The sequence below is a fragment of the Chiloscyllium plagiosum genome, chromosome 36, assembly GCF_004010195.1.
Source record: "Chiloscyllium plagiosum isolate BGI_BamShark_2017 chromosome 36, ASM401019v2, whole genome shotgun sequence".
NCBI lineage: Eukaryota > Metazoa > Chordata > Chondrichthyes > Orectolobiformes > Hemiscylliidae > Chiloscyllium > Chiloscyllium plagiosum.
In genome coordinates, this window is record NC_057745.1 from 6,788,174 (window position 1) to 6,815,494 (window position 27,321).

The window sequence follows — 27,321 nt, forward strand, 5'->3', positions numbered from 1 at the left end:
TGAGTCCGAAAGTTGAGACTGAGATAAGGTGGGGGGAGGGGAAATGAGAAAGCTGGAGAAATGTGTATTCATCTATTATGGTTGGAGGGTTCCTAGGCGGAAGATGAGGCGATCTTCCTCCAGGCGTCGTGTTGCCATGGTCTGGCGATGGAGGAGCTGAAAATGTGTTGCTGGAAAAGCGCAGCAGGTCAGGCAGCATCCAAGGAAGAGGAGAATCGACGTTTCGGGCATAAGCCCTTCTTCAGGAAACTCCCGGCACCTTCCTGAAGGGCTTATGCCCGAAACGTCGATTCTCCGTTTCTTGGATGCTGCCTGACCTGCTGCGCTTTTCTAGCGACACATTTTCAGCTCTGATCTCCAGCATCTGCAGTCCTCACTTTCTCCTGGCGGTGGAGGAGGCCAAGGATCTGCATGTCCTTGGCAGAGTGGGAGGGGGAGTTAGTGTTCAGGCACGGAGCGGTTGGGTTGGTTGGTGCGGGTGATCCAGAGGTGTTCTCTGAAACGTTTTGCATCCGCTGCACCCAATGTGGCCTCCTCTACATTGGGAGACAGGACGCGTATTTGCGGAACGTTTCAGAGAACACTCTGGGGCACCCGCACCAACCAACCCAACCGCCCGTGCCTGAACGCTTTAACTCCCACTCCGCCGGAGAGGGAGAGGGAGATCAGAATTAACATTTGAGAGATCAGTTCAAAAGTCCGATATCAGTGGAGGAAGAAGCTGTTTGTACATCAATGTGGCTGGACCAGGACAGATTGCCGGCAATTCTCACTCCCAGGAACTTGAAGCTCTTGACCATCTCCACCTCAGGACCAGTAATGCAGACAGGAGTGTGTCCTCTACTCCACTTCCTGAAGTCAATGACCAGCTTATTTGTTTTGCTGACATTGATGGAGAGATTGTTGTTTGATGCCATGCTGCTAAGCACTCAGTCTCCAATCTACAAAGGTGGGGTCATCAGCATACTTGCAAATGGGGTTGGGACAGAACTTGGTCATACAGTCATGAGTGCATAAGGAGTATTGTAGGGGGCTGAGTATGTAGTCTTGTGGGGCACCAGTGTTGAGGTGTTGTCACCCATTCTTACTTACTGCGGTCTATGGATCAGGGAGAGGAGGATTCAGTTACAGAGTAGGGAACTGAGACTAGGTCTCTTAACTTAGAGATGACTTTGTTTGGAATTATGGTGTTAAGATGGAACTGTAGTCAAGAAGTAGAAAAGCCCATGAACATAACAGTGGGGGGCCTCTGAAGCACACAGACCAACTGATTGATGCCACCAACTTCTCTCTCTCTCACAAATTTGCAACACTCTATTCACATATAGGAGTACCCATGGCTGTTTATTGCTCAGGGACCCACTGTTTTCAGTTCATCTCTGTAAAGTCAATGTAGGCAGAATAAGTACACTTATCAGTACAGAATAAGTACTGTATCACTCCCACTTTAAGCTTTGTTAGCATTTTGCCCCCAGATTCAGAAGGTACAAGTTGAAATCCCACTCTGACATAGTGAAGACTGGCTCCATTGCTGCAGGGACCACTTTCTTGATCAGAACATTAAGCTAAGGCCCAGTAGTCCTATTCAAGTGAATGTCGCAGATTTATTGGCACACCAGGAAGTCTGCATGACATCCCGGGCAGCACCTGACCAAACATTAGTCAGGATTATTAATGGAAACTTGCCAGGTGCAAAATGATTACATTTGCCAACATAACACCTCAGAGTAATTCACTGTGGTAGTTTGGCTTGTTAATAAATCAAGCTTATTCTTTAGCACATTCTAATTAAACACACTCGCAAAAAGAGTAGACCAAAGAGTTGGAAGTTGCAGTTAATCAGCATGCTGCCTTCTGCCCATGGGATCAAGAATCAATTTCATTCAGTGCAAAAATTGGGATTAAAGTTTATTGGCGTGAAGGGTTTTGAAAGGTTGAGGCAATGTCCCCATCAAGTCTAAGGAGGCATTGCTCTCATGTTCAAGATATTTCTGACTGGACACTTACAAACTGGTACTCTTAGCCAAGTGTCATGAGTAGTGCAGGTCTGAGGAGAAAAATGGTGCTACAGCAGGTGCACTTGAGAGGACTGAGAAACCTGCTGCCCATGTATATCTACCTAACATGAGGAAAGCTCGATAATGTGTCTGCCCAGCACAGAGACCCAAGGGTTCAGGTACATACTGCTTTGAAAGTTGTATGGCAGATTGATAGGGTGGTTAAAGCTGCATTTGGCATGTTTGCCTTCATTACTCAGGACTTTGAGTACAGGAGCTGGGATGTCATATTGAGGTTGTACAGAACATTGGTGAAGCCACTTTTTAAATACTGTATACACTTGCATGACCAGAAGGATATTATTAAATTGTAGAAGGTTCAGAAAAGATTTACGAGGATGTTGCTGGGATTGGAAGGTTGGAGTTATAAGGAAATGTTGGATTGGCTGGGACTGTCTTCATTGGAGTGTAGGAGGTTGAGGGGTCACCTTAAAGGGGATTATACAATCATGAGGGGCATAGATAAGCAAAGGTCTTTTCCCTGTGAAAGAGGAATTCAAAACTAGGAGGCATACTTTTTAAAGTGAGAGGAGAAAGATTTATAAAAGGAGCCTGAAGGGCAACTTATTCACACAGAGTGGTTGGTTATGTGAAATGAACTGTCAGAGGAAGTTAAGTGGTAGACACAGGTACAGATAGAACATTTAAAAAAGATTTGGACTGGTACAAGAATAGGTAAGGTTCAGAGGGATACAGGCCAAATGCAGACAAATGGGACTAGTTTAGTTTGGGAAACTTGGTTGGTGTAAACGAGTTGGACTGAAGGGTCTATTTCCATGCTGTATAACTCCTTGAGTTATTAATTTCAACTCCATACTCGTCCAACCAACCAATCGTCCAAACTGGTATCCTTTACCCTACTAATGACAGCAGGTACATAGGAACATTGCCACTTGCAAGTTCTCCTCCAAGTCATTCACAATCTTGACTGGGAAATATATTGCCATTCCTTCAGTTTAACTGGGAGAAAATCCAGGAACTGCCATCCTAACAACACTGTGGGTATCTCAGAAGGCAGCACATCTCCACCATATTCAGTGCAATTCAGGATGGGCAATAAATGCTGACCAAGTCAATGACATCCATATCGCTTGAAAAATTTTCTTTTAAAATCAGTAGTTCAGAATTTAATCTTTTCCTGATCACTTTCTTTCATGAAGATTCATAAATTTTAGTTATCTTGGCAAAGATGCCACATCAATGTCGTTCCTTCCACTCGACTGCTTTTGCCTTGCTCGCCAATGCTCAATGAGTCAGTTTTGGACATTATTCATGGAACATACAAATTCTTTCCAACAGTACCCTTCTGAATGAACATTTGTTTATATTAAAGTTCCATTGTGATAAGGAGGAAAGAGGAATGGGAAACACCCAGTTTCTCATTTTGGAATTAACTTTCTTTCCTGACTCATGGGAGCCATTTATAAATGGTTATGAAGGTGTTCCTTGGCAAATCAACAATTTAATTCCACTGGCTCTGCTCTAGTCTCCCAAGTCAAAAGGCTGTCGATGAAATCCAGCTTCAGGACACACATTTTATTTTACTCTTTCACGAATGTGAGTACTGCTGGCAAAGATTATATTTGTCGTCCAATTGAGAAGGTGACAATGAACCAACATCTCGCTCACCTTCCTGAAGTGGGATTCCATCTGGTGTAGGTACAGCTTATGTGGGAGGAAGGGAATTGGGACTTGGTGATACAGCAAAATAGCTCCAAAATGTGTGGAGCATGGTGATACTGCCATACATCACCGTCCTTAGATATACGTGGAAGGCCACTGTTTAGAAGTTGCTATCGAAGAAGCATTGGTGAGTTGGTGGAATGTGTTGCAAAATATAACAAACGCTTGCACTATGCGCTGGTTGCAGAGGAAGTGAATGCTAATATTGGTCAATGAGGTGCCAATTAAGCTGAACACTTTATCTTGGGTGTTTTTAAGTCTGTTGTGGAGCTGCATTCACTAAGCTGAGTGTGTTGGCTTTAGGAGTTGGGACATCATGTTGCAGCTGTACAAGACATTGCTGAGGTCACTTTTGGAATATTGCATATAATTTTGGTCATCCTGCTAAAGGAAGGATGTTGTTAAACTAAAAAGGGTGCAGAAAATATTTACAAGGATGCTGCTAGACTGGGGGGCTTGAGTTATAAGGAAAGGCTGGAAAAGCTGGGACTTGTTTTCTCTGTAGCATTAAAGGTCAAGGGGTGACCTCAGAGGTTATAAAATCATGGATAGAGTGAATGGCCAAGGGTGAGGGAGCCCAAAACTAGATGGCATAGACTTAATGTGAGTGGGGAAAGATTTAAAAGGGACTTGACGGCAATTTCTTCACACAGAGGGTGATGCATGCATGGAAATGAACTGCTAAAGCAAGTTGTAGAGGCTGGTACAGTTACAACATTTAAAAGACATTTGGACAGGTGCATGAATAGGAAAGGTTCAGAGGGCAAATGCAGGCAAATAGAACTGGTTCACTTTGGGATACCTGGTCAGCACAGATGAGTTAGACCAAAGAGTCTGTTTCATGCTGTACGTCTCTATGACTTCTGACTTGTGCTTTACAGATGGTGTCCATGCGTTTGGTAGTCAGGTGGTGAGCTACTCACCTCAGAATTCCAACCTCTTACCTACATTTGTAGTGACTGCATTTATACGCATTTCAGTTGTTGGCCAATGCTCTTGATAGTGGAGGATATAGTGACAGAAATGCCACTGAATTTTAAGGAGAGATGATTAGATTCTCCCACTTTGGAGATGGTTATTGACTGGCATTTGTGTGGTGTTAATGTCACTCATTGTTTTTAAACCCCCACTCTGAATGCTGTCCAGGTCTTGCTGCACATGGCCGTGCATTGCCTAAAGAATTGCAGATGGCGCCGAATGATGTCCAATGTCACCAGCAAACATCTCCACACTGGCCTCTTGATGCAAGGAAGGTTATTGACGGAACAGCTGAAATGTGTGGACACCAGCCTGAGGAGCTCCTGCAGTGATGTCCCAGTACTAAGATGACTGACCCACAACAACCAAAAAGATTATCTTATATGTGCTCGGTATAACTCTGACCAGTATCTTGGTCAAATGCAGCTCTCACCAGTTTCTAAAGAAAAATCTCATTGGTACTTCCACACAAACAGCTGTTAGATTTATGTACTAATCAGCTGTCACTGGATTCCACTACGGGTCATACACCAGCAGGAGTTTGAATTGCCTCTAGTTATTAGGTGCTGGAGAAAGAGAGATTTTGTTTAGCTATCCTGCAGTGTAAGGCACATTGTTAATCACCAGTATGAATAAAGGTCAACATGCAATATCAGTTAAAGGGCAGGTGTATTTCCACTTTGTGTAGACCAAGTGAGGGCTTGTGATTGGCAGATTCAATGCAAAATAATTAACCACTCCGTGTTCAAGAAGTTTTACCGAGTGCCACCTGTCTCAATAAAATTTTAAAACAACAGAGAACTGGCTGGAGATTTATTGTTGCAGCATCATCAATGTGATGCACAGTCTAGCTCTTCATTCAACGTCAGAAAAATCAAATCAGCAGGTAATTCAAGTTTATTGTAGAGATGAAGAAATGCTAAATTCCCAGGAACAGACAGCAGCACCTGGAAATCTTGGTCTAGTCACCAGTTTTCCCATAAATAGTATGTGAATTCAGGGTTTTGGATTTAGGTTTTATTGTTACATGTACTCAAATACAGGGTACAAGACTATATCCAAAGTCTACAATGTCTCCACACGTGGCACCATCTTAGGTACAAAGTACCTAAGTACATGAAGCATATGAACTTTGCAAAATCAGAAAATAATCAAATACATAAATGTGTAAAAATCTATAATTCAAATTTAGGGAATATGACAGAAACAAAGATGTATTATTGCAAAGAAAGAGACTATCCCTGTCTATCATACCTGGTACTGACTCTTTAAACTAGCATCATTACCTTGTGCCAATCTCCTGCTTTCCCCCCATACCCTTGCACATTATTTCTATATAAATAATCATTCAAGGCCTCTCGAATACCTCTAATGAAAGTATGAAAAGCACAATGAATTGCAGTCCATTGCATAACCCCTCAGCCAAATAGTCAAAATATGATCAAGAAATTCACAGAAGACATTAACCCAGTTGGATGGTAAATCGTGAGGGAGATAGGGGCAAACTGCAGCAGGATATCAATTTGTTGGTCAACTGGGCAGAACAGTCACAAATGGAATTCATCCTGGAAAGGTGAACGGCAATACACACGGGGACAGCTAACAAGGCAATGGAATACATATGATGGGCCAAAAGACCTCCTTCAGTCTAGAGTACAAATCATCCAACTTTCATTTGGGGCTGGAATCTCCTTGAATGACACAAGATTTATTTTAATGTTGCTTCGACTTGACCAAATGGCGCCTCCCTGACTGCCTCCTCCCCAGGGGAAGGGAAAAGTCAGCAGCAACCAGGAAGGATCAGGCGAGGGAGGTTTGGGAATCAAACAAATGGGAAGTCGCTGTAAAATAAGCCACATGTTAAATTTTTCTTTCATATCTTGAAGCTTATTTTAGTTTAAAAGTTACTTAACTTACTAATGTAAGTTAACTTACTAACGAATTTAGAAAAGTGCAGCATTTTAACTTAGAGGGTTTAACATTTTCTCTGCTAAGCAAGGTCTAACAGAACCCAACTTCCCATAAAGTCATGATTTTCATTAACGTAACCACAACTTTAAGTGAGGACTTACTGCAGTAAGGCACTTTACAGAACACATACCCAGGAATATACCAATGAAGGAGAGAGATAATTTCACTTCATTCCATTCAGGCTCTGCAACTGACTTAGTAATATACACATGAGACACACCCTGTAACCCAGTACTCAATTCAGTCAACTTCTCACATCTTGGCCTCATGCACATTTTAGTAATAACAAAATAAATAACAGCAATCTGCAGCAGATGCCTCTGCATCCGAGAGAGAGATTACGCACTGCAGATAATGGTTAACGGAGGAGACAAAACCCAAAGCTCCCTCCATGGCTTACTAGATGATAAAAACATAGTAAATAGTACTAGGAGCAGACCATTCAGCCCTTTGAGCCTGCTCTGCCATTCAATGTGACCATGGTTCTCACCCAACTCAGTACCTTGTTCCTATACATTGTCCAATACTCTTTGAAGGTTTTATCCCCAAGAGCTTTATCTAACTCCTTCTGGACAAAAGACAATTCCAGTCTCACGGTGAAGAAATTTCTCATCTCAGTCCTAAAATTGTCTACCACATATCCTTACACTATGACCTGTGGTTCTGGACTCCCCTGGTCATTAGGAACATGCTTCTTGCATTGACTCTGCCAAGCCCTGATAGAATTTTATAGGTTTCTAAGAAATCATCCCTTGTTCTTCTGATGAATTAATTTAACGAGTCTGCTCATCACAAAAAATGGCAGCCGCTTTCAAATGTTCATGATTCAGCAGTTTTTCTTTGTCATACATTCTAACATCTAGTTCCGAACATTTAGGAATCCTGAGAAATCAGTACCAATAAATTTATTAGTGTATTCCAATAAAGGTGTTTAAAATGATGATAGTTTTTCAGCACCTGTCTCAGACGCTTAGACAAGCAAGTTCGTAACAATAGCCAATTATTATATGGGTCTCTCATATGGTGGGAAACCCTTACTTTATGTGGCTACTGATGTGGGGAGTGTAATTATTTTTAATCAATCTGTTTGGACATGTTACGTCCCACCTCTAGGGCAGATGGGACTTGGACCAGAACCTCCTGGCCCAGAGGTAGGGGCACTAACAGTGTCACAAGACCTTTATGTGGAGGTGGTAAGTTGGTTTGTTGGTGAGCAGAACCAAGGATCTACCCTAAAAGCTTCTGATCTGAAAGAAAGCATGAACGTTACAGTAACCAGTGATCATTGGAGTGGAACCAGTTTTAGTTTGACCACATGTAGAGTCCGGACCTCAGTTGCTAGCAACGTTGTGTCCGAAACATGACACCCGGACAAGAGGAGTTTATAATGTCCTGGTGTCGGAGGGAAAGTGAGTGAGTGAATCAATCCAATCAATCAAAATCCAATCAATCAATCAAACTCTCTCTCGCTCTCTCTCTCTCATACACACACACACACACACACTCTCTAGCAGCAAGTAGACAGTATTGTGACAATGGATATGACTTACAGCTCTCCTCGTAAGCAGTCATCAGGAAAGGGAAAACAGGGAGGGACTTTATATCAAAGCAATGTCTTCGAGAAAAGAGACAAACACAGAAATTGCTGGAAAAGTTCAGGAGGTCTGGCAGCATCTGTGGAGAGAAATTGGAGTTAACGTTTCAGGTCAAGTGACCCTACTTCAGAACTTTGGGCTGGATAGGATTTATCCAAGGATTCTCTGGGAAGCGAGGGAGGAGATTGCAGTACCTTTGGCTTTGATCTCTATGTCTACACCAATAGTGCCAGAAGACTGGAGGATAGCAAATGCTGTGCCCTTTTTCAAGGAGGAGAGTAGAGACAACCCTGGTAATTGTAGTCCAGTGAGTCTTACTTCGGTTGTGAGTAAAGTGTTGGAAAAGGTCATAAGAGATAGGATTTAAAATCATCTAGAAAGGAGTAAGTTGATTAGGGATAGTCAACACTACTTTGTAAAGGGTAGGTCGTGCCTCACAAATCTTATTGAGTTCTTTGAGAAGGTGACCAAACAGGTGGATGAGGGTAAAGTGGTTGATGTGGTTATATGGATTTCAGTAAGCGTTTGATTAAGTTCCCCATGGTAGGCTATTGCACAAATTATGGAGGCAAGAGATTGAGGATGATTTAGCAGTCTGGATCAGAAATTGGCTAGCTGAAAGAAGATAGAGGGTGGTGGTTGATGGGAAATGTTCATCCTGGAGCTCAGTTACTAGTGCTGTACTGCTTTGGGGCAGCTGCTGTTTATCACTTTTATAAATGACCTGGAGGAGGGTATAGAAGGATGGGTTACTAAATTTGCGGTTGACACTAAGGTCAGTAGAGTTGTGGACAGTGCCAAAAGGTGTTGCGGGTGACAGAGATTCATAGATAAGCTGCAGAGCTGGGCCGAGAGGTGGCAAATGGAGTTTAATGTAGTAAAGTGTGAGGCGATTCACTTTGGAAGGAGCAACAGGAATGCAGAGTACTCGGGTAATGGTGAGGTTCTTCGTAGTGTAGATGAGCAAAGAGATCTCTGTGTCCATGTACATAGATCCCTCAAAGTTGCCACCCAGGTTCATAGGGTTGTTAAGATGGCATACGGTGTGTTAGCTCAATGTCCAGTCCCTCTGATCCTATATTAAAATTTGGAAACATAGTGCGTTCGTTACAGTATACTACTGGTAAATCATAGCTGCTTCCTTTAGCACAAATAATATTCAATTTATCACACAATTTAAAATTCATAATGAGAGCAAAGTGAAAACTATGCACTAAAAAATTGACTTGCCAGGCAATTTGAATTGAAAGAACTATTCCTCGTTGTTCTAGGTCACAAGTCAATTTGGATCCATTTTGGGCCCTCTTAATGTAACTTTAAAAAGGAACCAGAGACAGAGGGAGAGACAGTACACACTCAATCTGGGGTATGGAGGGGGAAGACAGCTTTTATGTGGGAGTCGGTTTTCAGTAGCTGCTGTGCTGTGGCCTACTCATGATGACAGTGGGATCTTAAAGATTCTTTACTGTTCCTGAGAAACTCAAACCAAATTTTTAAAAGCTCAGCCTTTTTTTTTATTATAAAAAAAAGAAATTCCTATGAGTTGTCTAATGTAAACAAGTGAATATTTAAAGCCACATCATGAGTCACTGGCTGGTTATTAAAGGCCTCAAGAGAGGTCCCGTGCCAACAAAGAAAAGTTTCTTATTCGATTTGAGGAGATCCAGTAGGCAGACAATAATTATTGTTAACTTCACAGGACAAAAGTAAATTAGAGCCAGGGGAACACTGAGGGAATGCTGCATTGTCAAAAATAAATTAAATCAGAACCTCTTTCATTCTGGAAGGTAAAGTCACCATAGTCCCATTCTATTAATAGAGAGATGACTGGTAGTGGTTTAATCTGAGGGGCACCATGCCTCAGGTCACCCCAGTTGGTGCAGGAATTTAATCTGAACTGTTGACATCATTCTGTGTCACAAACTATTTGTCCAGCCAACTGTGCTAGCTGACCCCTCTTTCTTGCCACTACACTGCAAATCTCCAAATTTCTCTGCTACTCATCTTGTAGTTTTTTTGTAACAAATCAAAGTGTGTGCGTATTGGCTGCCTCCTCAGTAACTAAAGGGGTCGCAGCGAAATGAAACCAGTGTCTACACCGCTTTCCGCACAGCATAGTTTCCAAGCAAGATCACTGGACAATGATCAAGATCAAGAACTCGATTGCTTTTCCTCACCAACCCCAGCTCTCTTCCCTCAAACTTATCCCAAATTGGAAACCTTAAGGTTTCCAACAGAGACCAGCTAACACATTTGCGACTAGAGATAGAATCCAAGACCTTCCTTGTCAGTGTCACAGAGATATTGTCTTTTCACAATAAGTCTATAAGGGAACTCTGCGGTTTCTCGTTTAGAATTGCAGTGAAGAATTTGCGATTGACACTAAGGTCAGTAGAGTTGTGGACAGTGCCAAAGATTGTTGTAGGTTACAGAGGTACATAGATAAGCTGCAGAGCTGGGCTGAGAGGTGGCAAATGGAGTTTAATGTAGTAAAGTGTGAGGCGATTCAGTTTGGAAAGAGCAACAGGAATGCAGAGTACTCGGGTAATGGCGAGGTTCTTCGTAGTGTAGATGAGCAAAGAGATCTCGGTGTCCACATACATAGATCCCTCAAAGGGGGCATAGCTTTAAATTGAGGGTTGACAGATAGCGGACAGATGTCAGAGGTAGTTTCTTTAGTCAGAGTAGAATCCATGACCTTCCTTGTCTTTTCACATTAAGTCTATAAGGGAACTCTGAGGTTTCTCACTTAGAACTGCACTGAAGAATTACAGCCTAAAATCTGGTTCAACACAGCCCATTACCCAGGATGCCAAACTGTTCCACTCAAAAAAAAACACAACCTCTAGCAAGTCAACCGAAAAATTTAGTGAACCTTTGAAACTAAAGGTTAATGGATTGCTCTGAACGAATTAAATCAAGTGTTCAGCAGGTGCAAGCTTGTGGCAAAGGCCAAAATCATCTTTTCTATTTAAATGGATTACCAGAGTGCTGTGAAAGATAATTTGGGCACAAGGGAATGATGATTATTTCCTCAATCAGTAACGAGAAACTGGTGTTTCAGTACAGGACCCCAGCTGAGGACAAGAAGCTACCATAGTGTTGGAGGAAGTCGATATTAAAAGATTGGCTATTAATAGGCTTGTTTGTTGTGCATTTACAGCAGATGCCCAAAGCATAACGCTGCACGTGGTAAGATTACTATTCACACCCATACAATTATATTTCTGTCAGATGCCCATTGAAAGCCACTGAATGAAGAATTGTTGGCCACTAATAATTCTTGTTCCAAGTTGTGCATTTATTTTTGCTGCATTTTGTAAAGGAAATGTCTGTGTGCCTGTGTCTCTTTCATCTGGCCCACTTTATAAAACCGGCTGAAGTGAGAATCAATTCATTTATTATTCCTACTTCCAGTTTTGGGTTAGATGGCCAGCTTCATTACTTCCACATTTTCTTATTTGTTTCTTAACTTGACAATAAGAAACTCCACATTTCAAAAACTCACCAAGACAAGTATTTTGAGAACTTTTGATGTGAATTCAGTTGTGTCTCAAAGGAGCACACTCTTCCCTCAGAGTCAGGGGGTATAATTCTCACCCCCTCCAAAAGCTTGGGCACATTATCCATGCACTCCCAGTACTGTTGTCAATTGGATGAGATGTTAAACCAATGCCCCGTCAGCTCCCTCGTTAAGGCAGAAAATTTCAAAATGTAGCCCTCCACTTCAATGTAGGGAATAACGTTTATCTCTTAATCAACACCTACATCATTGTTTGTGGAATCTTGAAATCAAAATTTGTAGAAGCATAGTCTCAGAATTAACGGGTGCTAATTTAAGATAGAGATTAGGAGGAATTTCTTTTCTCAAGAGGTCTGACTGTCTTTGGAACTCCTTCCAAAGAGAGCTGCGGGGGCAGAGTCCTTGTTGCTGACGTGGAGATAGACAGATTCTTGATCAGGAGGGAAATCAAGGATTGTGGGGAGAGGGTAGGAAAGCAGATGTGAGGAATATTGGATCAGCCATGATCCTATTGAACGGTGGGGCAGGCTGAATAGCCTATTCCTATTCCCATTTCTCATGGTCTTATAACGTTTTTCAGAATGTTGGCTATACGACTTCATCAGCTTTAGACTGAGATTACTAAATCTAAAGCTCTGTGAGATGTTATGAGGTTATGGGAGGCACTTCATAAATGCAAGCACTTTCTATTTTCTTGATTAACACAATATTGTAAATATTGTATATTTCAGCTCCTTTTAAACTGCACTCTCAGATTCTGCCCGCTCCTGAGGCTAAAATCCTCAGTCAGGCTAGAGAAGCCTCAATAGTAGATTCAACTCACTCATTTAAGCCATTATAAAAGCAACTTTTACTAAATGCTGAAATGCCAAGAGTTGACATGTTCCTGGACAATTCACCATCGTGGGAGTTGACAGCTTCTTAATGACCAAAAGAAATAAAGAGGATTGTAAGTGCCTGACACTCTTGACCCAAACTCTCAGGAGTTCGAACGATTTTCTGAAGTTTGTGAACATTTTCACAAGTCGACACTGACAAGAGACAATGTGCAAGTTTTTCTCAAGCAGATTCATGAAGCTCTGTATCATGAGGACTACCTCCCTGGAGCGGTGCAGCCACGCTGCTGGCTTTATTTCTTGACCACTACAATAGTGTGTATTCTGACCTTGAAATACAGAGTCCTGGGACCCTTCGCCCTGGACTAACAAAAAAGCTCTTTAGGGTCATTGTGTGACTTCACACATGGAATGCTGAGGCCAATCTGTGTCCTCCTACACAACTCAAACAACAGAATGGGGAATGTTGCACAGAATGCTGCATTGAGGGGGATGGGGGGAGGTGGAAACAGAGAGTGTGAGAGAAAATTTAACTTGTGCAACAATAACTTATTACCCAGCCACATCAATACTGCTCTATCTTGGGGTTTCACTGTAAAATGCAAGATCCCCTTTCTGTTTAAGTAAAACTTACCCTTAGCTCGCTGTGGAATGCAATTTGTAAAAAAGAAAAATCAGCATTCAACAATATTCCGATCCAAGCTCAGCAGAGTGCTCCAGCACAATTCTGGCAGAGGCTAAAGACATGACTATCCATAAAGTGTTGTTGCTACAGGCTCCTCTACTCTCAGCACTGCCTACATCCAATATAAACAAGACAAACTTCCTAAAGAGTCAGCGATTTTAATTCCCCTTCCACACCCCCCATCCCAACTGCATATGTAAAACAAACACTTTCTTCTGTACTCCCTTCAATTCAATCACAATCACAAGCAGCTTCTGTAGAATTAAAAGGGGTAAAAGCAGCGACAGGGTTAGGGGTCTACAGATATTGCTTCAGCATCTTTTTCTGCAGTACACAATTTCACAATGTAACTGAAATGTGAGGTGGCATACACTAACTATCCGTAGCCCAAGAGTGGAGCCTATCGCTTTTCTTTTACCTGCCCACTCTTATTAACAGGAGTAGTCAGTCAGAATCAAAACTGTGGCGCTGAAGAAATATAGCAGATCAGGCAGCATCTGAGGAGCAGGAGAGTTGATGTTTCGGGCAAAAGCCCTTCATCAGGAATCCCACTGTCCACTTTCCTGCTCCTCGGATGTTGCCTGGCCTGCTGTGCTTTTCCAGTGCCACACTTTTTGACTAATCTCCAGTAAATGCAGTCCTCAGTTTCTCCACCAGGAGCAGTCACCCTTCCGAACCGGATTGTCACTTGGGAAGAGATCATAGGTGACCCAAACAGTGAAATTAACCACAAAGTGCTGGCGATACTCAACAGGTCTGGCAGCATCCGTGGAAAGACAGAAAGACTTCATGTTTCGAACCTGATATGACTCTTCTTCAGAATAAGGAAATTCATGGAAGGACACACCAATTGAAAGTCTTTGTTGAACTGGACACTGATTATTTTGTTCAATAAACGCAATGGATTGCAGAATCCACTGAACACAGCAACACCAGGAACCAGGGCATTTTTCCCTGATGATCTCCTCCAGATGTGCTCTTCTGACAGAAAATAAGGAAAATCTCTCTCATGACTTAGGCAGTGCCTCGTGCCTTGCTCCTCACTAAAATGAGTCCATTTTAGGTCCTCACTGCAGTCATTGTCTATCGTAGTTTGTCAGGGAAATGGGAGGGTGGGATGGCCAGATTCCAATGTACTTCCCTGTCCATTGACACTCTAGTTCAGATTGCCGTCGGCCATTAAGCCCAAGTTGCACAAATTCTTTTCAGATATGCTCCCTTCGCTTTGGGTCATCCTGTGTCAAGGTGGCCCAGGTGTTGATGGGGTAGTTACATTTTTGAGCTGGGGGGGGTCCATAAAGTTGCTCTTCAGAGCGCTTGCTATGAACGGAGCATTTGCTTCAGTAGTCTTGCGTCAGGGATCAGGACGATGCGACCGGCTCTGCGGAGCTCACTGAACATAGTGAATGCTTCGATGCTGGGGATATTGATCTGAGCCTGCGCCTGGTCTCTAATTACACTCTTCCTCAGGTGACTGAAAGTTGCAATGCCAAACTGAAGGCAGTGTTGAAACTGTGCTTCATCCATCCTAATCAGTGGTAAACTCTCAGGAGTATGAAAAGTGATCCACATTGTTCAAGGCCTCGTATTTTCTGACAACCAGAGGTTGACTCTGTAGTGGGGCATATGGGGAGGTTGGTGGAGGATTATATTATGAAGGTTTAGTGTAAGTCCCATGCTCTTGTACATCTCAGCAAAGGGGTTGATGGTTTGGAGCAGAGAGCGTGAACAGATATGTATGCTGTCATTGGAGGCAGTCCAGGGAAGGTTCAATAGGCAGACACCAGGTATGGAGAACCTATCTTATGAGGAGAGGGAGAAGAGGTTGGACCCGTACTCATTGGAATATAAAAGAATGAGTGTGACTTTATTGAAACAGACAAGATCCTTAGGGGGTCTGGCAGGGTAGATGCAGAGAGGTCGTTTCCCACATGGGATAGTCGGAGACCAGGACCATAATCTCAAAATAAAGAGGTCACTCATTTAAAACAGAGATGAGGAGGACTTCCTTCTCACAGAGGGTAGTGAATCTGTGGAATTCTCTATCTCAGAGAGCTGGTGAGGCTGGTCATTAAGTATATTCATGGCTGAGATAGACCTATGATCAGTAAGGAAGGCAAGGGTTATGGGGAAAAAGCAAGAAGGTGGAGTTGAGGATCAACCATGATCCTTTTTAATAGAATCTCTGCAGTGTGGAAACAGGCCCTTCAGCCCACCAAGTCCACACCAACACTCTGAAAAGGATCCCACCCAGACCCTTTCCCCTATCCTATTAACCCTACATTTACCCCTGACGAATGCCCTAACCCATATATCCCTGAACACTATGGGCAATTTAGCAAGGCCATTTCACCTAAACTGCACATCTTTGGACCGCGGGAGGAAACCGGAACACCCAGAGGAAACCCATACAGATATGGGGAGAACGTGCAAACTCCACACAGTCACCCGAGGCTGGAATCGAACCTGGATCCCTGCCACCGTGCCACCCTTGTCGAATGGCAGAGCAGACTTGATGGGCTGAATGCCCTTTATTCTTCTGAACATTGTAGTTTAATGACAGACAATATGGAACTGGCCTGCAGGATGAATAGGTTCAGATTTATTCCATTGATTAGCTCCACTCCAACTGGGAGCTTGCTGAGGGGGAAGATGGAGCATTGCAGCAAGGAAGATCAGGAAGAGTGCTGGTGTGATGACACAGCCTTGTTTGACCCTAGTCAGATAATTAACATGGCCTGCAAACGATCAACTGCTTAGGATCGGGGTTTGCACATCATCATGGAGTAGACAAACGATGAAGAAAACCAACTGAAATGGAGGCTGCTCCATAATCTTTAATAGGGAAGGCATTTGTGAGGCCAAATCCGAAGGTTGGTGCAGGTCCCTGCATTTCTCATTGTTGATTTTCGGAGTACGCTGTGGCCTTAGACGACAGAGTCTGCATTGTGACTTTGTAAGGAGCTCTTCAGCCACAGGGAGAACGTGATTGCTGATTCTCACAATAGGAATATCTCTGTGGATGACAGCAAGGAGACTCCTCTGTAGTTACCACAGTCAGACTTGACACCAGTTCGTAAAGATCACCATGGTTATGGCATCTCAGACATCTTCTGACATACTCTGCTCCTTCCAGATAAGGGAAGCAAAGCCATGTATTTGTGCAGTAGCTCTTCTGTCTTATTTCAGTGCCTTGGTGGGGATTTCATCTGTTCCTGATGTCTTGTTTGTTTTATTTCCTTAGCCTTTTCTACTTCATGCCAGTTTGGGATTGAGGTAAGATGGCAGTGGGTAGCATCTTGCAGGATGGAGTCGAGAACATTTACATTGAAGACACAGTCTCTGTTAAGATGATCTTCAGAATGTTCCTTCCAACAGGCAGCTAGTCCTTCTCAGTCCACGGTGAGCACCTCTTCACTCTTGGCCAACAATGGAGTAGGGCATTGGATACACAGGCGGTAGGAAGTCTTGACTGCTGTAAAGAAACCACTCACATGTGGTTATTGGCTAACTGCTGGACCTGCTGCACTTTATCCTTTCATTATCTGTCGAGAGGAGCCAAGCTTTATTAGCTGGAGCTCAGCCTTCAGTTGCCTGCAGAGCTACTTTCTGGTTCTCAAGTTGGGTTGCTGTTTCTGGTTCAGAAGTGTCCTGGATCTCCTGGGTCACCCTCACTGAACCAATTTTTAGTGTTTCCTAGTAGAGTGATGGAGCATCTCATTGCAAGTGTTGATTACGGACACTTCAAGGGCACGCCTAAGCTTTTGGACAAACTATATCTGAAGTTATCAGGATGGCAATGAGGTGCTGGCTGAATTGCGCTCTTTTCTTTCGGCTCTTGGGGTACCTCAGTGTTTCCTGTGATTTTGTTTCCGTTGTCCTTGTTGCTTTGGGCTAGTATTGATGTGGACAATAGAGTGAATTCGGAGGTGGATCATGAGCAGTCCTTGGCTGCCATCTTGGTGCATGTGACACACACATGCCCTTGAGATCACTCACTTAATGACATCGTCCAGCAGGTGCTGAGGAATGGAGCAAGGATGTTTACCATGAGGCATTCTGCTTGTTTCTCTGATGGAACAAGGTGTTGGTTATGATAAGACCATGTTCTAGGCATCTTGTCAGGAGCAAGAGACTACCATTAGCTTTCTCTACCCAGACTCTGCTGATTATATATCTGTAAAGTTCCCAATCCTTTCCAACTCGCACAAAATAGGACACAGTTGAAATTCTTACATCCCAATTACGATCACAGCTTCCTTCTGAATCCAAAACCATAGAATGATTAGGGCTCAGGTGGAGGACATTGGATCCATTAAGTCAATGCTAGCTTTCTGCCAGAACAATTTAGCCAGTCCCACTCTCCTATGCTGAACTACACCATTGGCTGTTGTTCATTTGACCGAAGTCAGGTAAACACAACAAGGGAGACTGAAGTCCTAGACAATGATTTGCTGTGTACAAGCTAGTAAATTTTGTATATGGCAGACATTTGGGAAGGAGTTCTTCACTGCAGTTACACAAAATTATACTTTGTTTAAATACAGTAAAGTCCTCCCATTTGGCAGTTAGGGTTTGAAAACTTTTCAATGACAATTTGAGCAATCGGCAAACTTGGCTGAGTATTTATGCACACTTTCTCCTCCAAAGAGAAGCAAAGTTTCTTTGTTTTATTTTGTCCAGCAATTGTAAAAAGCCATTAGTGCCTTGGTAGTGCATCCAGTCAACAGGGTAGCAACCTGTATTCACAAAGCATCTTTAGTAACTCACACCACAGTGCTTCGAAGACATATTAGCAACCAAAACCTAACAATGGCCAGATGAGAAAATTACTCGGAAAAGTGAGCAAGTTCTAAAATGCATCTCAAAGAAATTAGAGAGAAAAAAAGCAAAATCACAGAGAGAGATTTCAGGAGGGGATTCCAGAGCTTAATGTCTTGGCAGCTGAGAACCTGACAGTCAGTGGTGAAGCAATAAATCTCTGGGATGAGCAAGAGGCCACAATTGGAGGACTGCAGAAATCTCAGAGGGTTTAAAATAACAGCATTTTTCAGAGATACAGAGGAGAAGAACAATGGAAAGATTTGAGAACAAGGATGAGAACTACAAAGCTGCAGCACTGCCAGATGATAAACCAGCACGTGGGTGATGGATGAAGAGTACTTGGTAGCAGCCTGGGCAGATTGCCTTTCAAAGGCATATCATGCCTTCTCATATCAGAAATTATTTTTCCCTTTCATGCTTAACATCTAATGTTGATTTGTGGGGGGTCCACTTTTACATTTACCCGAGAGTCTCTGTGAATACTGAAAAAGTTAATTTTGTACAGCTGTATCAGATTTCGCTCCCTACTATGATGCACAAGTTGCCCATCAGTCCTGTCAAGGCTTCTATTAACAGTCAATGGTTTACAATGTTAAACAGCTGCATGCTAGAGACCCAGATTTCTCTCTTCTTTAATCTATGCCGCCCATGGTTCAACTCCCAGCTTCAAGCAAAGCCATGGACAGATATGTGGTTTAGATGACAGGCCTGTGCTTAATCTGTGTGCAGCTTCTCTCCCTTTCCAAACCAACTTTTCTCAGCCTTCCCTTTAACTAACATTCATTGATATAATCAGTGTTTGTTAGGTACTTTTGTTTTAATGGACAAATGGGATAGAACCAAAGAATGTGTGTCTCATTCCATCTGCACAGAGAAATGCAGAAACCAGAACTGAATGTGATTTGTTCAACCTCACTGTAATGTGAAGGCTTGGAATGTGATCTGAAAGTAGAATAATTCTAAACAGAGAGAAGTGCACAAAACTATGACTGGTTGGATAAGGCAGATAAGGAAAACCTGTCCCTTACAGCAGATAGTGCAAAAAGTAGGGGACACAGAATTGAAGTTTTGGATGACAGTCACAGGGGAAATATGAAGAAAGGCTTTTTTTGAAGACTAAAATACAGCAAGTGGTAATGACTTGGAACCGGCTGCCCACAACTGTGGAGGAAGTGGAAATAATCGGCGATTTCAAGATGAAATTAGATGGCTATTTGAAGGAAGTAAATTTGCAATGCTAGGGGAATTGAGCAGGGTAGGGTAGGATGAAACTGACTGGACTGTTGAGGAGAATCATATGGACTCAATGGCGTATAATGGCTTCCTCTGGTGTTACAAAGGATCTTGTGATTCAATATTTTGCCATTCACCACAGTCATTGTTGTATCTCCCCAAAATGTTGGCCTAAAGCACATCAACCACCTCTGCTCGCCCCACTTCAGATTTCCCATGGAAACTGCTCTGCATTACTGCAGTGAAGAACCCCCATCCCCCAAATGCATGGGAAAGATAAGCTTACCAGCTTCCACACAACTAATCATTGGCCGGGGTTTGATGCTTCCTCAGTAGCCTTTCTGTATGCATAGTGCTACTCCAAGTCATTGAGTGTGCTTCTGTCATGAGGGCAATTGCACATGATCCAACCTTGCAAGCAGCATGTGAGCAGCTTAGAATCTGATCGCAAAAAATAAAGCAACAAATATTTCTCCTGCCTCCTCCCTCAACTACTCTCTAATAAACCCATTTGAGGCTGTCTTGGAAAATAAAGGATAGAAACCTGAGGCAGTAGATATATTCATTGCCAGTGACCAACTGACTATAAAAATAATGAAGACGGATTGGACTGCTGGGTCCATACTCCCGCTGTATGACTCTATTGCTTTTATATGGCTTTGCCCCATTAATTGCACTGCACATCTTCACCAATAAAATGCACATAATTGCTTGGTACATTGGCTGCCAGTAACTTTAGAAAAAGAGGTTTCAATTTGGTCAGAACTGCTCAGCTGAACAATCGTCTTCTACTTGATTCAATGCATTTGCAAATAGGTTACTGTTCACCTGTGTGGGCAATCAGAGCACTTGTCTCATTGCAGTCTGCGCATTGGTCGGGGATTGGGCCCCCAGTCCACCAATCTGGAATTCCTACAGGGCCTCATGGGGTAAAAGTACCAGAGATCCCAGGTTTGAACCAGCTCAACTTAAAAGGGATGGTCAACAACCTCATTACTTGAATGCTGAATCATGATTCACAACCAGAGAAATAAGTAACATCATTCTTGTTGGCTTGGTGTTAAGGAGGAGGACAGGCTGGAGAGGCTTTGGAAGGAGCGGTTATGCTCAGGGGCTCAGAGGGTTGAAGGCACAGCAGAGCAGTAAAGGGAAGGGAGGATACACAAAAGAATCAGATGTGAGGGAGAAATAGAAACAAAGTACTTGGAAGGCTGTAGGAGCTTGCAGAGATACAAAGAGCAAGGCTAGTGCTTTGAACACAAGAATGAGTATTTTATACTTGAGCTGCAGGGCAACAGGGAGCCAATCATAAACTAAATGAAATGCTGAAACAGCCAAGTTAATTCTGTTTATGTCCCTATGCGTGTGAAAATCTTGGCACCAGTGTGCATGAGGGCAGCCGGGTTTTGGATGAGTTGAAATCTGTGGAAGGCGGAGGACGGGAGCTCAGCCAGGAAGACAAAACCTGGAATCAACTCTGGGAGGTGAAGAAAAAGAAACCACAATTTTTTTTCCAGCAAACCCCGACTTGGCTGTTTTCCAAACTACCCAAATACAACTGAGGGTCAAAAGTAGCCCAACACTAAAAAGGTAGGGAGTCCCAAGCCTAAACACAAATAAGGAAGTGCATTTTTGTGGTTTTTCACAGAAATTGCTTTGTCACACAAACCCTCCACTGTATTACTGAGCTCAACTGATATTATTTAAAAACATTGAAGATACTCATTATCATGCACCATGGGTTCTGGGAGCGACTCAGAAACCACATTGCATTGAAAGATACCTTGATAGTGAAAGTTGGCAAGCGTAAAGTACAAATACTGCAAACAATTAATGGAATATTCAACTGTTGAACAGGCACTGCTCAACTGGATTCAAACTGCGCCGAAGACACTTGTGGAAACTGCAAACACTAGGACTGATTTCAATACTAATATTTAGTGTTGGTAGTTTGTTGAGTGAAGCCAACATCGCTTATGGGAGACTGGACTATAAGAAAGCTTTGCAGTGAGGCGGGGAGTGTGGAAAGAAAAGACCTTTCTTCAGTCTTAGTGAGTGAGTCTATTGAGTTTACTTTGGTGTTGCCACCACCCACACAAGACTTACACGATGGAACCCAGTGCCACTCGAACATGACAAAAGGAGCTTTTATGTACTCTGTTGAGGAATGAAGCCATTTATCACACTGCCGACAATGCTGTCACCAGACCCACAGTGTGTTGGCACCCAAGTTCTTCACAGATATCAAAAATATCCAACTGCACACCAATCAACGTCTGGCAGAACATTTTAAATGTTGAACATTTTGATTGGCCCTATCACAACCCAAAGGCCATCTCCCCAACATGATATTCACCTATTTCACCTCAAGATCAAGACTTCCCTCTCTCCCTTAACTAGAGTTACAGCACTGAATGCTTCTTTCAATATTCAGAATGCAATACATCAATTATCTTCCTAGCTGTGTCAAGGCATCGACACTGAACATCTCAATATCACTGTTTGATTAGATAAATGGGCTCTTATTTGGAGGCTGCTACAAGATTGGTGGATTTGTGTCTTCTTTGTCAAAATGTAAATATTTGCCAGGCCTAGTTTTGGAATTAGTTAAAAATCACAACACCAAGTTTTAGCCAACAACTTTATTTGGAAGTACTAGCTTTCGAAGCGCTGCTCTTTCACCAGATAGCCATGCAGCAGGATCATAAGACACAGAATTTAGAGCAAAAGATCACAGTGTCATGCGGCTGATATGATATGTTGAACAAACCTAGATCGCTGTTAAGTCTTTCATCTTTTAGAATGGGTTGCAAGTTTCGGATCATTAATACGTAAACCCCAGAACTTCTTTCAACACTGGCACCTCCACATCATACTGTTGGAAAGTCCAAACTGCCTTCAATTTTGCAACACAAGTTGCAGACTCTTCCCCACACTTGCAGCACCAGCTTTCAGTCTCGTATCAGAGTCAACATTTTTCCCTCAACAAATCAACTGTTCACTCAGCTGCTGTTTGTGGCTTTTTAGTGAGCACAAGCTGATCACTCCTTTGCTTAGAGGACAACTGGAATCATACTGGAACAGTTATAGAATGCTTTGTCACATGTGCACCATATAAATAAGACAACTTTTCATTCTTAAGTGCTCTAAAAAAATGATCTCTTCAGACACAATCCACATTTGGAAAGTGATGAATGCCGCTGACCAGCCCAATTTATTTGGTTCAAATGACCCCGCAGAATCGGGATTAAAAAAAGATATAGCACAAAAATTCTTGTGGAGGTCACAGCAGCAGAGGAAGCTACCCTCAAGGCATCACTGACAAAGTGCAGCATTCCCAAAGACAGCTGGGAATCACTGACCAAAGACCATCTAGAGTGGAGTAGGAACAGCATCCGGAGATGCATCGAGCACCTTGAGAGTTACTGTTGGGAAAAAGTGGAAGACAAGCGAAAACAGCAAAAGGAGCGCACTGCCACACCAACCCCTTTCTGCTCCAAGTGTAACAGAGCCCGTAGAAGCCGTGTCAGTCTGTACAGCCACCTACAAACTCACCCCGAGAGTGAGAGTCATCTTCGTCTGCGAGGGACTACCAACGATGGTGTCTGGCACTATCAGTGATCTAGTAATCAGTGATATGGGTCCCTGGGAACATGGGTTCAAATCTCACTATGGCAACTGGTGGAATTAAAATTTGATCAATAAACAAATCTGGAATTGAAAGCTATATTTAGTAATAGTGACCATAAAACTGGAACCTGCTGGTTTATAAAAAGAAACACCTGGTTTACTGATGTCCTTCCAGGAAGGAAACCCTTACCTGGTCTGGCCTACATGTAACTGAAAGCATATTAGCAATGTGGTTGACTCTGAAATGGGCAATTAAGTTTAAACTAATTAGGGATGGGCAACAAAAGCTGGCTTTAGCAATGACACCGACATCCCAAGAAAGAATAAATGGTTATGCTTCAGTCTGGGTGTCAATTGAGAGGGAGCACGTGGTGTCCATCAGTGCTTTTGATGTCTTTCGAGAGAGAGGTGGGCACTGCGTGGGGGATACAGTGCTTTATTTCCCCCTCCAACACCATTTTGATTTTGTCCCCTTCCTCTCTCCCGGAACTCCTCCTGCTCCTCACTCTCTCCCTGGCCCTTCACTTTTTGATGTTAGCATTTTCCTTATCAAACTTTGTTTGCAAATATTCAAATGGCCAAATGGGTGTTTTCCTAGTGGTGAAAAAAAACATAATAATAAACTCTATTTGTAAAAGTGGAAAAAAAGAAAGACTAAAGAAAAATCTATTTCTGCCTTATGCTGAAAGAATTTTTAAAAATGTATTCATAGTTCCTGGGAACCACTGGCTGGGCCTGCAGTTATTGCTCATCCCCAGTTGCTCTGCAAAAAGTAATGGTGAGCCGCCTTCTTGAACAGCTGCAGTCTTTAAGGTGAAGCAACACGCAAAGTGCTGTTAGGAAGGGAGCTCCAAGATTCTGAAAAAGAACAGCGATACATTTCCAAGTTAGAATGGGATGTGGTTTGGAAGGGAACTTAAAAGTGCTCCAATATATCTGCTGCAAATTCCCTTCGAGGGAGTAGAAGTCACAGGTTTGGAAGGTGATGTTGAAGGAGCCTTGGTGAGTTGTTGCAGTGAATCTTGCAGATATACAGAGTGTCAGCGAGTTGTACAGAGAGTGAATATTGGAAGTGGTGGATGAGATGCCAAGCAAGGAGGGCTACTTTGACTGGGATGGTGTTAAGCTTCTTGAGTGCTGTTGGAGCAGCCATCTAGGCCAGTGGGGGAGTATTCCATTACACTCCTGACTTGTGTGATATTAATGGTGGAAGGGCTTTGGAAAGTCAGGAGGTGAGTTACTCACTGTAGGATTCATAACTTCAGTTCAGCTTTCATAGCTCCAGTATGTATACTGCTAGTTCAGTTTCAATGATGTTGATATCAGAGGATTCAATGATAGTAATGCCATTAACAAGAGGCAATAGCAAGGTTCCACCTTGTTCGAAATGGTCAGTGCCCTGCACTTACCCCTCATCCTCTAGGGTTGGCAGCTTTGATATTCCTAGAAGTATTAGCTCTCAATCCACAATTTGGGTGAGTCAAAAAGCCTTCTTCTAACTTCCATATAGTATATTCTTACGAAATTAACTGGGGTGGTGAAGAAAAAAGAATATTTCCTTTGATGATCTGTGATCTCTCTCTCTGGTTGCTCACAGCGCAAGCCAGGAGATTAATGATCAAGTCCTGGAAACTCCAGGGAACTCTGGAGGGTCACTGACCCTAATAACATTGCAAATTTTTTCTTTTCAAGTACAAATCGAATTCCCATTTCAAACATTTATTGCAGCCTCAATTGTATTTTACTCAAATCTCCAGGGCAATACCACACTTGCCATGCCAGAAATAAAGTTACCCAGGCATCCACAAGCACAGTCAATGAAAATCATTTGGGAAAGAACAGAAAGCCATTAGTAAAAACTAAAACATAATGCTGTAAATCTGAAATAACAAAAAGCCTACAGATCAATTAGCATCTGGGAGAGAGAGAGATAGGTCAACACCCTTCATTAGAATTGTTCTGACAGAAGGACCCCACCCTGAAATGCAATCCACCTTCCTCTCTAAAGCAATTTCACCTGCTGTATATTTCCAGCACGTTCTGTTTTTAACAGCCATTAGCATTGTTTAGCATGCTGTATAATCTGGAGGGACAGCACTCAAGTGCCTCCCTAATGGACAGCTTTTCTTGGCTCAACTTAAAATTTGAAGAAACAACCCATTGCTGCAAGATTCAAAACATCACAACATACCACACACACAAGTGAAAGTCACAAGACAGATATTTGCATGGTCACAGATAACACACAAGATCACATGGGCACAATTGAAGCCATTTGCGTGAGGGTATCTGAAACCCAGGAATAGATTACTTGTCTTCCTAAAACTCCAGCAGAATCTAAATGAAGGACACAATTTTTTGTAAATGGAGAACGTTCAGAGACTCATTAGAAAACTGTGCTGTCCAATGAAAATACTTGGACAAGGCAAAGAATTGGGACCAAGACACATCTGGAATTAATCCAGAATTTGGAGTAAGGGGCCAAGGGGAAAAATAACTTGCGCCAAAAGACAATGATGTAAAGGACAGTGTGCACATCTCTTTCATTAACTGTTGCCCCCCAACACCCACATCAGAATACTGAGTGAGCGCTGCTGACTGTTCCTAAATTAATTAAACTCTGATTACATTGCATTCCAAGATTCTGAATTTTTCATGAAAACTGAAAGTAACTACCTTAACCACAGTAAGTAAAGGATCTGTCATTTCCAACAATCAGGGTCACTGGTTTCTTATAAGAGGTTTCATTCCACTTTTATTAGTGGAGATTCCAACATTGTTAACTGGTCATTTGGAGTAAACCAAGGAGTCATATCTGACATGAAACATTAACTCTGTTTCCCTCTGCACAGATGCTGCCAGACTTGAGTTTTCTCAGCACGTTTTTTTAAAGAAAGGGAGGGGGAGGCACAATTTTTGGAGATAGCAACAGAATAGTGGCCATGATGTGTATCGTAGTGGGGGACAGAAAAGGAGTTCAGTTCAATGATAAACAGTATCTACGCAGCAATTTACATTCACTGTAATGTCTCAAGGTGACTTCACAACAGTACCCTCAAAACTGATACAGGTCGTTTCGTCAATACAAATTTGCTGTAACACAATTGACAAATTATGGATGCTGTTTTGATAACAGACTTTCTACTGAACGAGTATAGCTATTTTATATCATGATCTTCTACAATGCAATTTTCTATAGCGATTTTTCATGGTGCAACTTTCTGTAGTATGAGATTTCAGAGTAACGCTGCCTATACGTTGTAACAGAGTAACCAGTATTGGCATCAAACCAAAGGAGAATACATTAGGACAGGTGACCAAGTTATTTCTTCTTTTCTTGCCACAAGAGTTCTTTTTCTCCTTCTTTGCTCCCTACCTCCAACGACTCCAGGCCTAGCTTCGCGGCCTCCTGGCCTAGCGTCATGTGGTGACCTCCTGACCCAGCCTCATGATTCTCAAAGCTGAAACCTGGTGTAGTCTGAAGCCATGGCCCAGTGTGGTCTAGGTTGGAAGACCGTCATTCTTAATTTTTATTTCAGCCAATGCCGGACATTTTACTTCTCTATTTTCTAAGATCTTGTAACTAAAGGAGCTGTACCTAGGTACCTTTGTACCCAAGATGGCACTGTAAGTGGTGACATATAAACTTTGTATTCATCGAGTATGAGTGACAATAAAGCTAATTCATTCATGTATTCCTATGTTTGCTCAAAGAAGTAGGTCTAACTGAGTGTTTTAAGGGAGAAAACTGTAGAATGGTTCAGAGCACAAATTCCAGAGCTAAGGGCCCAGACATCTAACGGTCTGGCTGCCCATAATACGGACAAATGAATTCTTGGATATGTAAGGAGCCAGAGTTAGAGGTACAGAAACTTCTTGGGGAGCTGGAGAGGTTTACAAAAATAGGAAGATGTGAAGACTATGTAATGATTGGAACACGAGGAAGAGGATTTTAAAATTAAGGTATTGATGATCAAGTAGCTAATGTAGGTCAGGGAGCAGAAGTATTATGAATGTATGGGACTTAGTGCTAGTTGGGAAACATTCCCAAAATAAGCAGGTTGATGCACCAACTGAGTTTTCCATCATTCCTGTGACACGTAATCTATATTTTCTTGTTTTGAATAGTTCCAAAGGCTTGGATCAAATTCAAAGAAGACAAATTCAAATATATCTATTGAAGTACAAGTTGATCAGGAAGGGTCAGGAATGTGGGAAGTCACAACCAATTACTTCAGTACTTTTACTTTTGGAGCGGGGGCAGCAAGGTGGTCCCAGCAGACCAGGTCTGGAGCAGGCTGGGGCT

At 42.6% G+C, this 27,321-nt stretch overlaps 1 protein-coding gene across 7 annotated transcripts in view; it reads right to left on the bottom strand.

The window, feature by feature from the left end:
- The window catches only part of LOC122540917 (A-kinase anchor protein 13-like), a 411,711-nt gene that overhangs the window by 340,060 nt on the left and 44,330 nt on the right, over positions 1–27,321 (bottom strand). For 5 of the 7 annotated variants that reach the window (XM_043677210.1, XM_043677209.1, XM_043677211.1 and 2 more), the window contains exon 1: positions 8,240–8,363. The exons of the other annotated variants lie outside the window; for them this stretch is intronic. In XM_043677210.1, the coding sequence (XP_043533145.1) occupies positions 8,240–8,363 (124 nt within the window). Of the gene's footprint in view, positions 1–8,239; positions 8,364–27,321 lie in introns of those variants that run through there. 7 annotated transcript variants of the gene reach the window in all.